Source organism: Dipodomys ordii, unplaced genomic scaffold, assembly GCF_000151885.1.
Source record: "Dipodomys ordii isolate 6190 unplaced genomic scaffold, Dord_2.0 Scaffold31, whole genome shotgun sequence".
Taxonomy (NCBI): Eukaryota; Metazoa; Chordata; class Mammalia; order Rodentia; family Heteromyidae; genus Dipodomys; species Dipodomys ordii.
This window is the reverse complement of record NW_012267247.1, coordinates 6,727,749-6,739,851: the sequence shown is the minus strand read 5'-3', so window position 1 is coordinate 6,739,851 and position 12,103 is coordinate 6,727,749. Positions and strand designations below refer to the sequence as shown.

The 12,103-nt window shown below is 52.5% G+C and overlaps 1 protein-coding gene across 1 annotated transcript in view; it reads right to left on the bottom strand.

Moving 5' to 3' along the window:
- Doc2b (double C2-like domains, beta) overlaps nt 1-11,790 on the bottom strand; it is a 23,680-nt gene extending 11,890 nt beyond the window's left edge. The window contains exons 1-5 of the mRNA XM_013016308.1: nt 11,671-11,790; nt 7,147-7,221; nt 5,840-5,949; nt 5,565-5,691; nt 469-626 (exon numbers count right to left, since the gene is read on the bottom strand). Of these exons, the coding sequence (XP_012871762.1) occupies nt 469-626; nt 5,565-5,691; nt 5,840-5,949; nt 7,147-7,221; nt 11,671-11,790 (590 nt within the window). The remainder of the gene's footprint in view (nt 1-468; nt 627-5,564; nt 5,692-5,839; nt 5,950-7,146; nt 7,222-11,670) is intronic.
- Between the last annotated feature and the right edge of the window lie 313 nt (nt 11,791-12,103).

Genomic DNA, 12,103 nt, shown 5'->3' with positions numbered 1-12,103 from the left:
TCCTCACTCCTGACCACATCTGTCCCGCCAGGCTCAAAGCAGTCTTCCCTGACCTGACGGGTTCAGGTCACTGGCGTGAGCCTCTATTCACCTCAGTGCCATCATCAAATATAGGGCTGGGCACATGGGACGGACCCCAGCGAGCTCCCTTACCACGTCTCCAGCCTCTTGCCCTCTCCCGGCATGGCTACCAACCTTCTCCTGTCCCCTTCCCCAATGTACACGTGACTCCGCACCCGAGGGTCACGGGTGAGGAATAGCACCAGGAGGTAACTATTCTCCATGTGACCCTGGGCAAAGCACTCAGCTCTTTTGAGCCCGTTTCCCCACCTGTGAAACAGATTGGCCACATTCAACCCTCCCTTGTCCGTTCCTGAGCTGTCAAAGGAAGCAACTATGGCCGCGCTGGGCACAGCCCTGGCCAGTGGGGAGGGGGGGATGCGGGCACAGGCCTGGCAGCACACTCACGTTTTCACGTAGGGGTCTGAGTAGCCATTGGCGTCCATGGCGGCCAAGTGTGCACAGCGCACGATGCCCACCAGCAGGCCTTGCTTCTGCGAGCTGTACTTGAGAGAGATGAGGATACGGCCTCGCTCCTCCAGGGACTTGTCTTCTGTCTTGTCCACCTGTTGGGCGGGGCAGGCACTCAGCTCTCTTTGCTTCTCTAGGGTGGACACCTGTGCTGCACAGCCAGGCCTTGTCAGGGCTCCTTGCAAGTGGCCCCAGCTGTGTCTTCTCAGGTTTTTCTGCTACCTCTTCCTTCCTAAGGGATCTGTCTGCGGTGGACCCCTGACCCTGACCCTCCCAGCTCCTGGCACCCGTGGCCTGGGCCTGGCGCCATGGCCCTGCATGTCTCAGCTCAGCATATACAGATCTACAGACCAAGTCAGGCTGGATGCTGACTTTTCATAAGTGAGGGCTAAGTGTTTTTTTCCTTCTTGAAAGGTCAAAAAAAAAAAAGGCAAAGTCTATACACAGTGGCACAACCTATAATCCTAGCATAGTTAGGATGACTGCAGCTACAGGATTGTTGGGGCAAAAAAGTACAAGACTCTATCTCAAAAAATAACCTAGGCTGGGCACCGATGGCTCATGCCTGTAGTCCCAGCTACTCAGGAGACTAAGAGGATCACGGGTTCAAAGCCAGTCCAGGAAGAAAGTCCTCCAGACTCCATCTCCAAAATAACCAGCAAAAAGCAGGGCTGGAGGTGTGGCTCAAGTAGTAACTCAGCCAAGCAATAAATTGAGTGAGCTCAAAGCTCTGAGTTCAAACCTCAGTTCCATAAAAAAAAAATTAGTGTCTATCAATAAAGTTTTATTGGAACATAGTACTATCCTTCCATTTATATCTCCTCTAAGCTGCTTTGGCTCTACAGTGGCAGAAATGAGTGGGTGAACAGAGATGGTCAGGCCCAAAAAGCCTAACATATTCACCATCTTGCCTTAAACCTGGCCTGCTCTGAGGTCTTCAGCGCTGAGGTCAGCTCATATGCCACACCTTAGCTCAGGCTGTGTTCTCTCCAGTGCGCCCTCCTGTCCTGTTACCCATGAGCCTTGCTCTTTCTAGGACTGGGTACCACCCAAGTGGCTCCAGCCTGGGCTTTCCTGACCTGGAAGTTGGCTATCCTCTCTCTCTGCTTTGGTCCCTGTTTCTTCATGTGTCTCCCCTCAGATTCTAGGTCTCTGGAAGACAGATTCTATTTTTTTTTTGTACTGGAATTTGAACTTACATCCTTGAGCATGCCATACAGGCTTGGTACTGCTCAAGTCATGATTCTAGCCCTTCTCCCTTTTATTATCATGGGGCTTGAACTCAGGGCCTGGACACCATCCCCGAGCATTTTTTGCTCATGGCTAGTGCTCTACTACTTTAAGCCACAGCACCACTTCCAGTTTTCTGGTGGTTAATTGGAGATGAGTCTGACAGACTTTCCTGCCTGGGCTGGCTTTGAACTGTGACCCTCAGATCTCAGCCTCCTGAGTAGCCAGGATTACAGGTGTGAGCCACTGGTGCTCAACTGATTTTAGCCCTTTTGCTTTCATTATTTTTCAAGAAGAATCTTAACTTTTTGCTCAAGCTAGTTTGGACTGTGATCCCAGGTAACTGAGATGATGGGTTTGAACTATAATGCCTCACTTTTTGTTTTTTTTTTTTGTTTGGTCACAGGGCCTGAACTCTGGGCCTGGATGCTGTTCCTCAGCTCTTCAGCTCAAAGCTAGCATGCTACCACTTGAGCCACAGCACCACTTCTGACTTGTTCTGCTTATGTGATGCTGAGGAATTGAACCCAGGGCCTTATGCATATAAGGCATGCACTCTACCACTGAACCACCTTCCCCGCCCCACTTTTTATTGGTTGAAATGGTGGTGGTGGGGTCTTAACTTTTTTCCCAGGACTGGCCTCAAACAGTGATCCTCCCAATTTCAGTCCCCCAGGTAGATGAGATTTATGGGTGTTAGCCAGTGAGCCTAGATCTACTTGTGTGTGTGTGTATGTGTGTTTTTTTTTGTGTGTGTGTGTGTACACACGCCAGTCCTGGGGCTTGAACTCAGGGCCTAGGCTTTGTCCTTTAGTTGCTTTTGCTCAAGGCTAGTGCTCAATCACTTGAGCCACAGGTCTACTTCTGGCTTTTTTTTTTTTTTTTGATAGTTTGGTAGAGATAAGAGAATCTGGGACTTTCTGCCCTGGCTGGTTTTGAGCTGTGATCCTTAGATCTCCTCCTCCTGAGTAGATAGGATTACAGGTGTGAGCCGTTGGTACGTGGCTTAGTTGGATAGTTTTTAACTTCAGAGCTGGCTAAAGGCCTGACACTGAGCTATATCTGACAGAAACTTGTTCTAACCTTCAGGTGGGAACAAACAGTGTGTCAGATGGTCCCCTTTGGGTTCAACTTCATGCTAGGGTGGGCCTCAGAGAAAAGATGAAAGGCTTGTCCAGGCTACATGGAACATTCTAGAAGGCAAGCCTCCCCTAGCTCCAGTGTCCTGGGTCACTTCCTAGCATCTTTCAGGGAACAGCTTTGTGAAAGACTGGAAGTTGGACCTTTGCCTCTTCCAGCCCCAGGGTGGCTGGGAGTGCGGCAGGGAAGCCACCCAGTCTCTGGTGTGCCTTAGCATGCCCAGTCCCCACCACAAGGGCAGGCTGCGGGCCTCAGTGTGGCAGCAGCCCCCAACCAACCAGCGAAAAGCTTCTCCACGCCTCGTCCTCCTGACACAATGGGCTCCTTCCTTCCATCTACGATCCCAGAAGCCCCTTCAGGCACCCTCCGCTAGAGCCCACGCCTCCTGTTCCCCCAGGGCTTCTCCCAGGACTCTGTGCTAGGCTCCTTTTGTGCTTGGGCTGTACACACAATCTGTGCACATCCATATTGCCACTCACACAGAGGGAGGGGTGTGTGTGTGTGTGCGTGCGTGCGTGCGTGTGTGTGTGTGTGTGTGTGTGTGTGTGTGTGTTTGGAGCTCAGGAACACAAGGACCATGGGAGCCTGTGTTGCCTTCCTAAGTGATGAGGAACATTTGGAAAAACTAGGTAATCTGTGGTTAGTGACTAATAAGGCAGAAAAGGTCCCACCCATCGCAGGGCGTCTGTGAGGGGGAGAGATGCGAAAGGGAGTAGATGGATCATGATGTACAAAACCAGGCAGTACTGGAGCCAGGCGTTGTTGGCTCACACTGGAATCCTAGCTACTTAGGAGGCTGAGATCTGGATGGTTCAAAGCTAGTTAAGACAGAAAAGTCCATGGGACTCTTACTTCCAATTAACTAGCAAAAATCAGGACTGGAGGTGTGGCTCATTAATTGAGTTCCATCCACATAATTGGAGGACCTGAGTTCAAATCTCAGACTGTACCCACACACACCATAAAAAAGGCAGCACTGGGGCCAGTCCACATCCTGAGGGCCACACCCTGCCAGGTCCTCCACACAGGCTGCTGGGCTTTATCTTCCTGAGTTTCACCACTCAGGCCCCTGGAAGGGAGGTGCCCATGTCCATGTGCATATTCTGGTAGCTGAGGGTCAGTGCTTCTCTTGGCCTTGAGCACTTGTGGCTTCTTCCCACCCCCCCATTTTTCTGTTGTTGTTGTTGTTATTGGTCGTGGGGCTTGAACTCAGGGCTTGGGTGCTGTCCCTGAGCTCTTTAGCTCAAGGTGAGCACTCTGTCACTTTGAGCCACAGCGCCACTTCCAGTTTTCTGGTGGTTAATTGGAGATAAAAGTCTCACCGACTTCCCTGCCTGGGCTGGCTTTGAACCATGATTACAGTTGTGAGCCACCAGCACCCAGCTTCCCCCACCCTTTCCCACCCAGTGAAAGAAGTCAGGCACCGAGAGAGAAGAGAGAGAGAGAGAGGGAGAGAGAGAGAGTGAGAGAGATGGGAACAGAGACCAAAGCTCTGGGAGGGCTCAGCTGCTGAAGCCAGCCAGGGGGCAAAATCTCTTCTGACATCATTTTCAAACAATTGCAATTTCTAGGAAAAGAATTATTTGCTGTCTCCTCTGGGCATCTCAGAAGCACTTCAAGCCTAACATGGTCCAATTGAGTTCCTGCATGGCTATCACTCTCGCTGCCCCTAGTTAACAGCTGCCTTGTTCCTCCAGGGACTCAGGCCTCAGATCTGGAACTGCCCTTTGCCTCACCCGAGGCCCAGTCTGCTGGTACATCCATCTGGAAGCAAGTCTGTCTCTGGCCTACGAGGGGCCTTACTCTCTCCTCCCTCTTCTTCTGGCCAATCTGAGCCCAAGAAGCAGAGAGTTGGAGACTTGGATCAAGTGGTAGAGTGCTTGTCTAGCATGTTCAAATCCCTGGGGTCAAGCCCCAGCCAGAATAAGCCAAAAATGAAACAGGTGCTGGTGGCTCACATCTGTAATCCTAACTACTTAGGAGGCTGAGTATCACAGTTTGACGGCAATAAGGTCAGGGAAGTCTGTGAGACTCATCTCCAGTTAACCAGCAAAAAAGGCAGAAGTGGAGCAGTGGTTCAAGTGTTAGAGCACTAGCCTTTCTCAAAGAAAGCCAAGCCCTGCTCCCAGCACAAAACACAAAATCAGAGCCGGGCGCCGGTGGCTCACGCCTGTAATCCTGGCTACTCAGGACGCTGAGATCTGAGGGTTAGAATCATGGTTCAAAGCCAGCCCAGGCAGGAAAGTCTGTGAGACTCTTATCTCCAACTAATCACCGCATAACCGGAAGGGGTACTGTGGTTCAAAGTGGTAGAGTGCTAGCCTTGAGTGAAAGACTGCAGGGACAGTGCCTAGGCCCCGAGTTCAAGCCCCACAACCAGCCACACACACACACACACACACACACACAAAAGGAAAGGAAACCTAGTGTTGGAGGTGTGGCTCTGGTCACATATGTGCTAGCTCAGATACCAAGTTTGAGCCCTAACCCCCCCAGATATCCCAATGTCACTGACAAGTGTCCACTTCCCACTGTTACCTCTGACCCCTCCTGGGATGGTCCCCTCTCTTGGCTCTGGGTCCACTCACCCCCACACCTCCAAAAGGAAGTCCCGCGTGCCTCCCACACCTGTGGCCGCGCACGTGGGGGCGGAGGCCGCTCACCGGCAGCTGCTTCTCCAGGCAGATACTGAACGTCTTCGTGTGGTTGGGCTTCAGCCTCTTCAGGGGCACCCGTGTCTCCCCGATGAACTCATTATGGCGGAACTTGTCCTCATCGCACACAGAGATCCTGCGGGGAAGGACAAAGCCAGCACCTCAGTCTCAGGGGGATGGGGGGCTCTCCACATGCTTCCACAACCAGTGGGGCTCTGGCCTTGGGCAGGGCAGCCCTGTGGGTAGGGCTGGGGGGGGGGCGGGCGGCCGGGACCCTCACCCACCGCAGTGTCTTGCGGATCATGTCTTCATCTGTGATTCCATAGTAAGTGAGGGTCTCATTCCACGTGGGGTTCAGAGTGTTCCGCAGGGTTTTTGTTCTGAGCTTATTTGCCTACGGTAAGGAAAAAAATGATTCTATTATCACCCAATGAGCGCAGTAGGCAGAATCATGGCCTCCAAAGTAGACAGCATCCTAATGCTTGGAACCCGTGGGTGTGATCACCAGGCACTGGTGGCTCACACCTGTAATCCTAGCTCCTCCGGAGGCTGAGATCTGAGGATCATGGGTCAAAGCCAGCATAGGCAGGAAAAGTCTGTGAGACTTTTTTTTTTGTCAGTTGTGGGTCTTGAACTCTGGGCCTGACCACTGTCCCTGAGCTCTTTAGCTCAAGGATAATGCTCTACTGCTTTGAGCCACAGCACCACTTCTGGTTTTCTGGTGGTTAATTGGAGATAAGAGTCTCACAGATTTTCCTGCCTGGGTTGGCTTTGAACCGTAATCCTCAGATCTCAGCCTCCTGAGTAGACAGGATTATAGGCATATAAGCCACTGGCACCCAGCTTCTCCAATTAACCAACAGAAAACCAAAATGGAGCTGTGGTTCAAAGTGGTAGAGTGCTAGCCTTGAGCAGAAGAGCTCAAAGATGTGCCCAGTCCTGAGTTCAAGCCCCAAGACTGACAAGTTAAAAAAAGGCTGACTATCCTAGAGAGGAATCCCTGTCATCCCATCACATCCTTCAAAGTAGAAGAGAGGACTGGGGAAGTAGTGTGACGGAGCAGGTCAGGGGATGTGTGTGGTTGGCTCTGAATATTCAGGAAGGGGCCACAAGCCAAGGCATACAGATTAACTTCTAAAAGCTGTGAAGGGAGGGGAAATAACATTGCTCTGCGGACTCCAGAAGAAATGAAGGAATGTAGCCCTGCTGACATCTTGATTTTCAGTGTAGTGAGGCCTGTCAGACTTCTAATCCACAGCCAGACCAGGGAGATAATAAATGTGTTATTTTAAGCTTTTAACTTTGTGGCAGGTTGTCATAGCAGCCACAGGAGCTGCCCTGAGGAGGACTTCAGCATCAGGCCTCTGTAGGAAGCACTGATTCTGCAGGAGGCAGGGGACAGCCTTCATGTCCCCTCTTGCTGGCTTTTGTTCAGGCTGTTTCTTCTGCCAAGAGAATGTCTTGTCACCATGTGTCATGTCCAGGCTGGTGTAGTGCCTCTCCTCTTCCCTTTGTGTTTCTGTCTGCTGTCTAGCTCATCCAACATGGGGGGCAGGGATGCAGGGATTCTATGCCACCCTGTCCTTCTCACCTTACTGGCTCCTGGCAGCAGGTGCAGCTTGACATAGGGGTCTGCCAACCCATTGTGGTCCATCGGCTTCAGGCCCTAGAGCAGAGACCAGCAGAGGGTGTGAGCTGGAAGTTGGACACGGAGCAGCCAGCAGATAATGGTTCGTGTCCCTGGAGCCTCCGGGCTCGGCCCTTTCATACCCTCTGTGCAGAAGTTCCCAACCTCAAGGTCCTAGATGGGTTATGTAGGGCTGAGTCAGTCTCCCCTCCCTACAACACCCTGGCCCATGGAAGCTGCCATGGGGCTTCTTTTCTTAGCCTTGGGGTCATGAGAGGCAGGGACAAACAAGCCTCATTGCCCTGCTTTGGGGAGGCCCTTCTGTCTCCCAGGTTCCTCTCCCATTCTCCAACATGGGCTCCTTGGACACTTCCCTTCCTGACCCTGAGTCCACGTGACCTGCTGCCCACTCATGCACATACTGCTTTGGTGGCTGGGACGTGTGTTCCACATCCTGGCAGGCCGGCTGGACTCAGTGCTCAGCTTTCTCTCTGGATTTGCCTCAGTGTCAGCTAGCCAGTTATTCCCAGACCCACAGGCTGCCTGGCTTTAGAGGGTTCTTCCACAAGATGGCACCCCTTCCTAACGCTGCTTCCAGTTCTCGACAACTCAGGTATGCATGGCCTGAGAGGCAAACAGGTACCACTGGCCTGCAGGAGTTTCTGTCAGGAAACTGCCTTCTTACTTCTGGGTAGGTGCACAGGGCTGGGGAGCCGTGGGGGGAGAAGGAGGAGAGAGGGTGCTGGTGGGGGGAGTAGGCAGGGGTGACATGTGAGAGGTGCAGCAACAGGCCCATTATCTTTCCCATCTTGCTGCTAACCAGGGCACTCTTGGGCTCCTCCCCCAGGCCTGGCCTCTAGGTTGGATGGTCAACTAGGGGGCTTTCCACCTACCACTTTTTGGCTGCCCAAACAGGGCAGAGGTTGGGGGGTGGGCAGGCTGGCTGGAGCTCATTTTCTAGGCAAGGGGCCCTGGGCCAAGCCTGGCCTGTGCTCATCCAGGCCTCTTGCCCTCTCTTCATAGCCTATAGCAACATTCAAAGGATCCTGGGGAATCTTGGTGACTCCATGTGAGCAGGGGACGGCTGAAGGCTTCTGTTTTATTTCTATAATTCTCACACAATTGCTTATTATCGTGGCTTAAAATGTTTTCATTGAGTCAAATCTGCAGCTCTTTGGGATCCTCATGATTAGGTTGGGCGGGGGGGTAGGGAGGGAGAGGAGGGAGTGTGATCGCCAGGCGTGATGCTGCTCTGTCCTTCTGACCCCTAGACTGCCATGGGGTCCCTGCACCCCTCTCCCAGGCCAGTCCTGGATACCCAGGTGGCCAGAAGCATGAAGAGTTGACATGGACACTGCCAGAAGTGGCATTACTCTTGTCTTCATGCAGGTGGCTTCCCTGGCCCTGGCCCTGGCCCCAGTGTCATGCCTGTGACCATTTAAGCATGCCTCCCTCAGCTGTCTGTCGGGGGCTGCCCACAGGGAGCCTGACCCTGTGAAGAAAGGAGGTGAGGGTCTTTTGAAGGAGTCTCTTCAGCTTATCATATCTACAAGAGACAAAAGTTGAAGCCAAGGGAGGGCAGCAGAGGAGGTGCTGGCACCAAGGGTTCAGATGGGGTTGACGTAGAGAGACGGTCTTCCTCCCAGATCCCAGGTCTTGCTGTCCCCCGGACAGATGGCAGAGGCTATGGCTGGTGAGGGCCTCAGAGGCCGCTCTCCGCATTGTCAAAGCAAAGGTCACCACCTGGCCAGCCAGGAGAAGGAAAGGGTTCTGACACGCTCCAGCAGTGACTGGTGGGGGATTTGGGGTTGAGTGAAATGACAAGCACTCGTCTGATCTACTCAGAAGGCTGGGATCTAGGGACGTGTGGTTCAAAGCCAGCCCTAGCAGAAAAGTCTGTGAGACTCCATCTCCAATGAATCAGCAAAATGGTAGGCTAGAGGCTTGGCTCAAGTGGTAGATTACCAGTCCTGAGCAAGAAAGTTGAGCAAGAGACCCTGAGTTTAAGCCCTGGTCATGGTTTACTCATGCACACGCATGCTCCTCCGCCCCCCCCCGCCCCTCTCTCTGTCTCTCTCTTTCTCTCTCACACACGCAAAGTTGGAAGAACCTCATCTTAATCAATAGATGGGCATGGTGATGTTCATCTGCCATCCCCATTACACAGGGAGACATAAATAGGAGGACTGTGGTCCAGGTTAGCTGAGTATAAATGGAGACCCTATCCTCAAAATAACCAAAGTTAAAAGGGCCGGAAGTACAGCTGAAGTGGGAGAGTGGTTGCTAAGCAAGGCCCTGGTTTCAACCTGCAGTAATGAAAACAAACAAAGAATAAAACCAATTTAGTTCTGGGGAATGGATGGTATTGATGGAGCACCACCTTGCAGCTGCCCTGCACACTTCAGAGTGGTTACCATGGTAAAGTTTACATTTGCATTATTTGACCAAGTCCTCCAGGACTGTGCCTTGTGGCCTGAGTGGGTGCCGCTGCCCTTCAGGACAGTACTAGGCACTGAGTACTTAAGAACGACAGGTGCTGCCCGTTCCCCCATTTTCAGCTCACAGAAGCCACACAGGGTGGTGCAATGAGCCTCATTTACAAATGAGCAAAGAGAAGCCAACCTTCACCCAAGGCAGGGGTCAGCCCTGGATATATCCCCTCTATCAGGGCCCCCTGAGAAGAACTGAGTCAGTCCTACTTTATTTTTTGCCAGTCCTGGGGCTTGAACTCTGAGCTTTTTTGCTCAAGGCTAGCACTTTACCATTTGAGCCACAATGCCACTTACGGCTTTTTTTCTGCGTTATGAAACCATGATCCTCAGATCTCAGCCTCCTGAGTAGCTAGGATTACAGGCATGAGCCACCGGCACCCAGCTCTTTATTTGGTTTATTTTTATTTGGGCCTTACACTATTGTTTAGAATTTTTGGTAAAGGCTGGTGCTGTACACTTGATCCATGCCTTCACTTCCTCAGTCGTGCTTTAATTCCTATTCTGGGGCTCCCCTCCACCCCAAAGCCCCATATCTCCCCTGCACAGATGCAATTACAGAGAAGGAATTAGAGGGGGCCCACTGTGATTCAGGGGACTCCCACACTGATGCCTTCAGATATGCACCCTAAGCGGACACATTAGTGTATGCACCAATAATCGCAGAGATCTGTGCACGTACAGACATGCACGTACACACGCACACCGGGGGTAAGATAGAGAAGGTAGGATGAGTCTGGAATCTGCATGGGGGTGGGGGAGGGAAAAGGGTGGCCGAATGTCTAGTCCCCAAGCCTGGACAAGCTCTGTAAAGCTAGGAGAGGGGAGAGGAGAAGGGTCTGCCTGGCCCACAGCCTGACCTCCATTCTTTGGAGTGGGTCTGGGCATCTCCCAAGTCATGGCTTAAAGTCCATAGGAAAGGGAAGGGGTAGAGGATAGAGCAGCTAGGCCCAATGTGGCGGGTCCTCACACTTGCCATGATAATCCTTGTGTGGCCGTCTGGCTGGTGTAGCCCAGGTAGTTTGTCCTTCTGGGTGTCCACAGGGGTAGAGCAGGTTGTATCTGGGCCAGGCAGCTCTATGGCAGCCCCTCCCCCTGAGTAGGGCTGGCCTAAGCCCTTCTACAGCCCTACTGGGCACTTTACAGCCTTACAGGGTGCTCTACTGACCTACCAGACACTACTGGCCACGCAGGCTCTTACCTTTCGAGAGAACATCAACTTTGGAACCTTCCTCCCAGAGGGAGCCATGTGGTGGGGGATGGAGAAACACAGATCAGAACACAGCTGACATTTGCTGGCTCATGGATAGAGCTGCAGGGGGCTCACAGACACCCATAAGCCCCACAGCAAGGCTCTCAGGGCCCTTGCTGGAGTGTCAGCTTCCTTTGGTGGCACCTGCAGCTTGCAGAGCAAACTAGTAGGGTCCACACTGCTTGGGGTAGGGAGGCCAGGGGACCTCTGCATTTAGCCTTCCCTGTTTCCTACAGGACAGACCTAGCTTTCCTGCGTCCTATCTTCAATAGCTCCTCTAGGCTGCCTCCCCCAAGCCTGGCCTGGCTCCTTGGCCGCTTTTGCTCCACCAAATGCACCAACTGTACAGAACTGTCTCCCCCCCCCCCCCCCCGCCTGTATTAGGACTTGAACTCAGCACCTGGGCACTGTCCCTTAGCTTTCTGGCTCAAGGCTGGTGCCACACCTTCACTTCCAGCTCTTTGATGATTAATTGGAGTTTCACAGATTTTCCTGCTTTGGAACTTCCATCCTCAGATCTCAGCCTTCTGTTAAGTTAGGATTACGGGTGTGTACCACCAGTGCCCAGCTTGTAAGGATACTTTTAGGAATAGGCAATAGGTCTAGGTAAGAAGTTCCCCCCTTCAAACTGCACCTCACACAACATAGACGCTTTGAAGCCTGAACAGAAAGCATGGGGGGAGACTGCCCTCCCATTTCTGGGCCATTCCTCAGGAGCCTGGAGCTGGGAGCAGGGGCAGGGCCTACCTTGGCCTTGCTGATGGTGCAGTGCAGGGCGTTATTCTCCTGGTCGTACAGCAGGCTGAAGTCCAGTGTGCCCAGGGCGGCTGTGGGCAGAGGAAGACATGGGTCACACTGGAGCTGCATCCTGTAGGAATGCCACCCTCCTGTGGGGTTTGAAGAGCCACTCTCCCCCTCTCCAGGCCTCCCCAAGATTAAAAGGTTGATTTGGAAAGATTTGCACAGAACGAAGATCCTTCATACTCCTTTGCAGAATATTCAAATGTGCTGAATCTGCATGGAGTAGAGGCAGCAATAATAAAGCCGATCCCACATCAACCACAGGTGTGAGCAGACCCAATTCCCAGGCCACCAGCTCCAATGGACACTAGCTGTCACTCACTGTTTTCATGGCTGCTGTGCAAACCAAAAGGTGACAGATAATTTTTTTTGTCGTGCG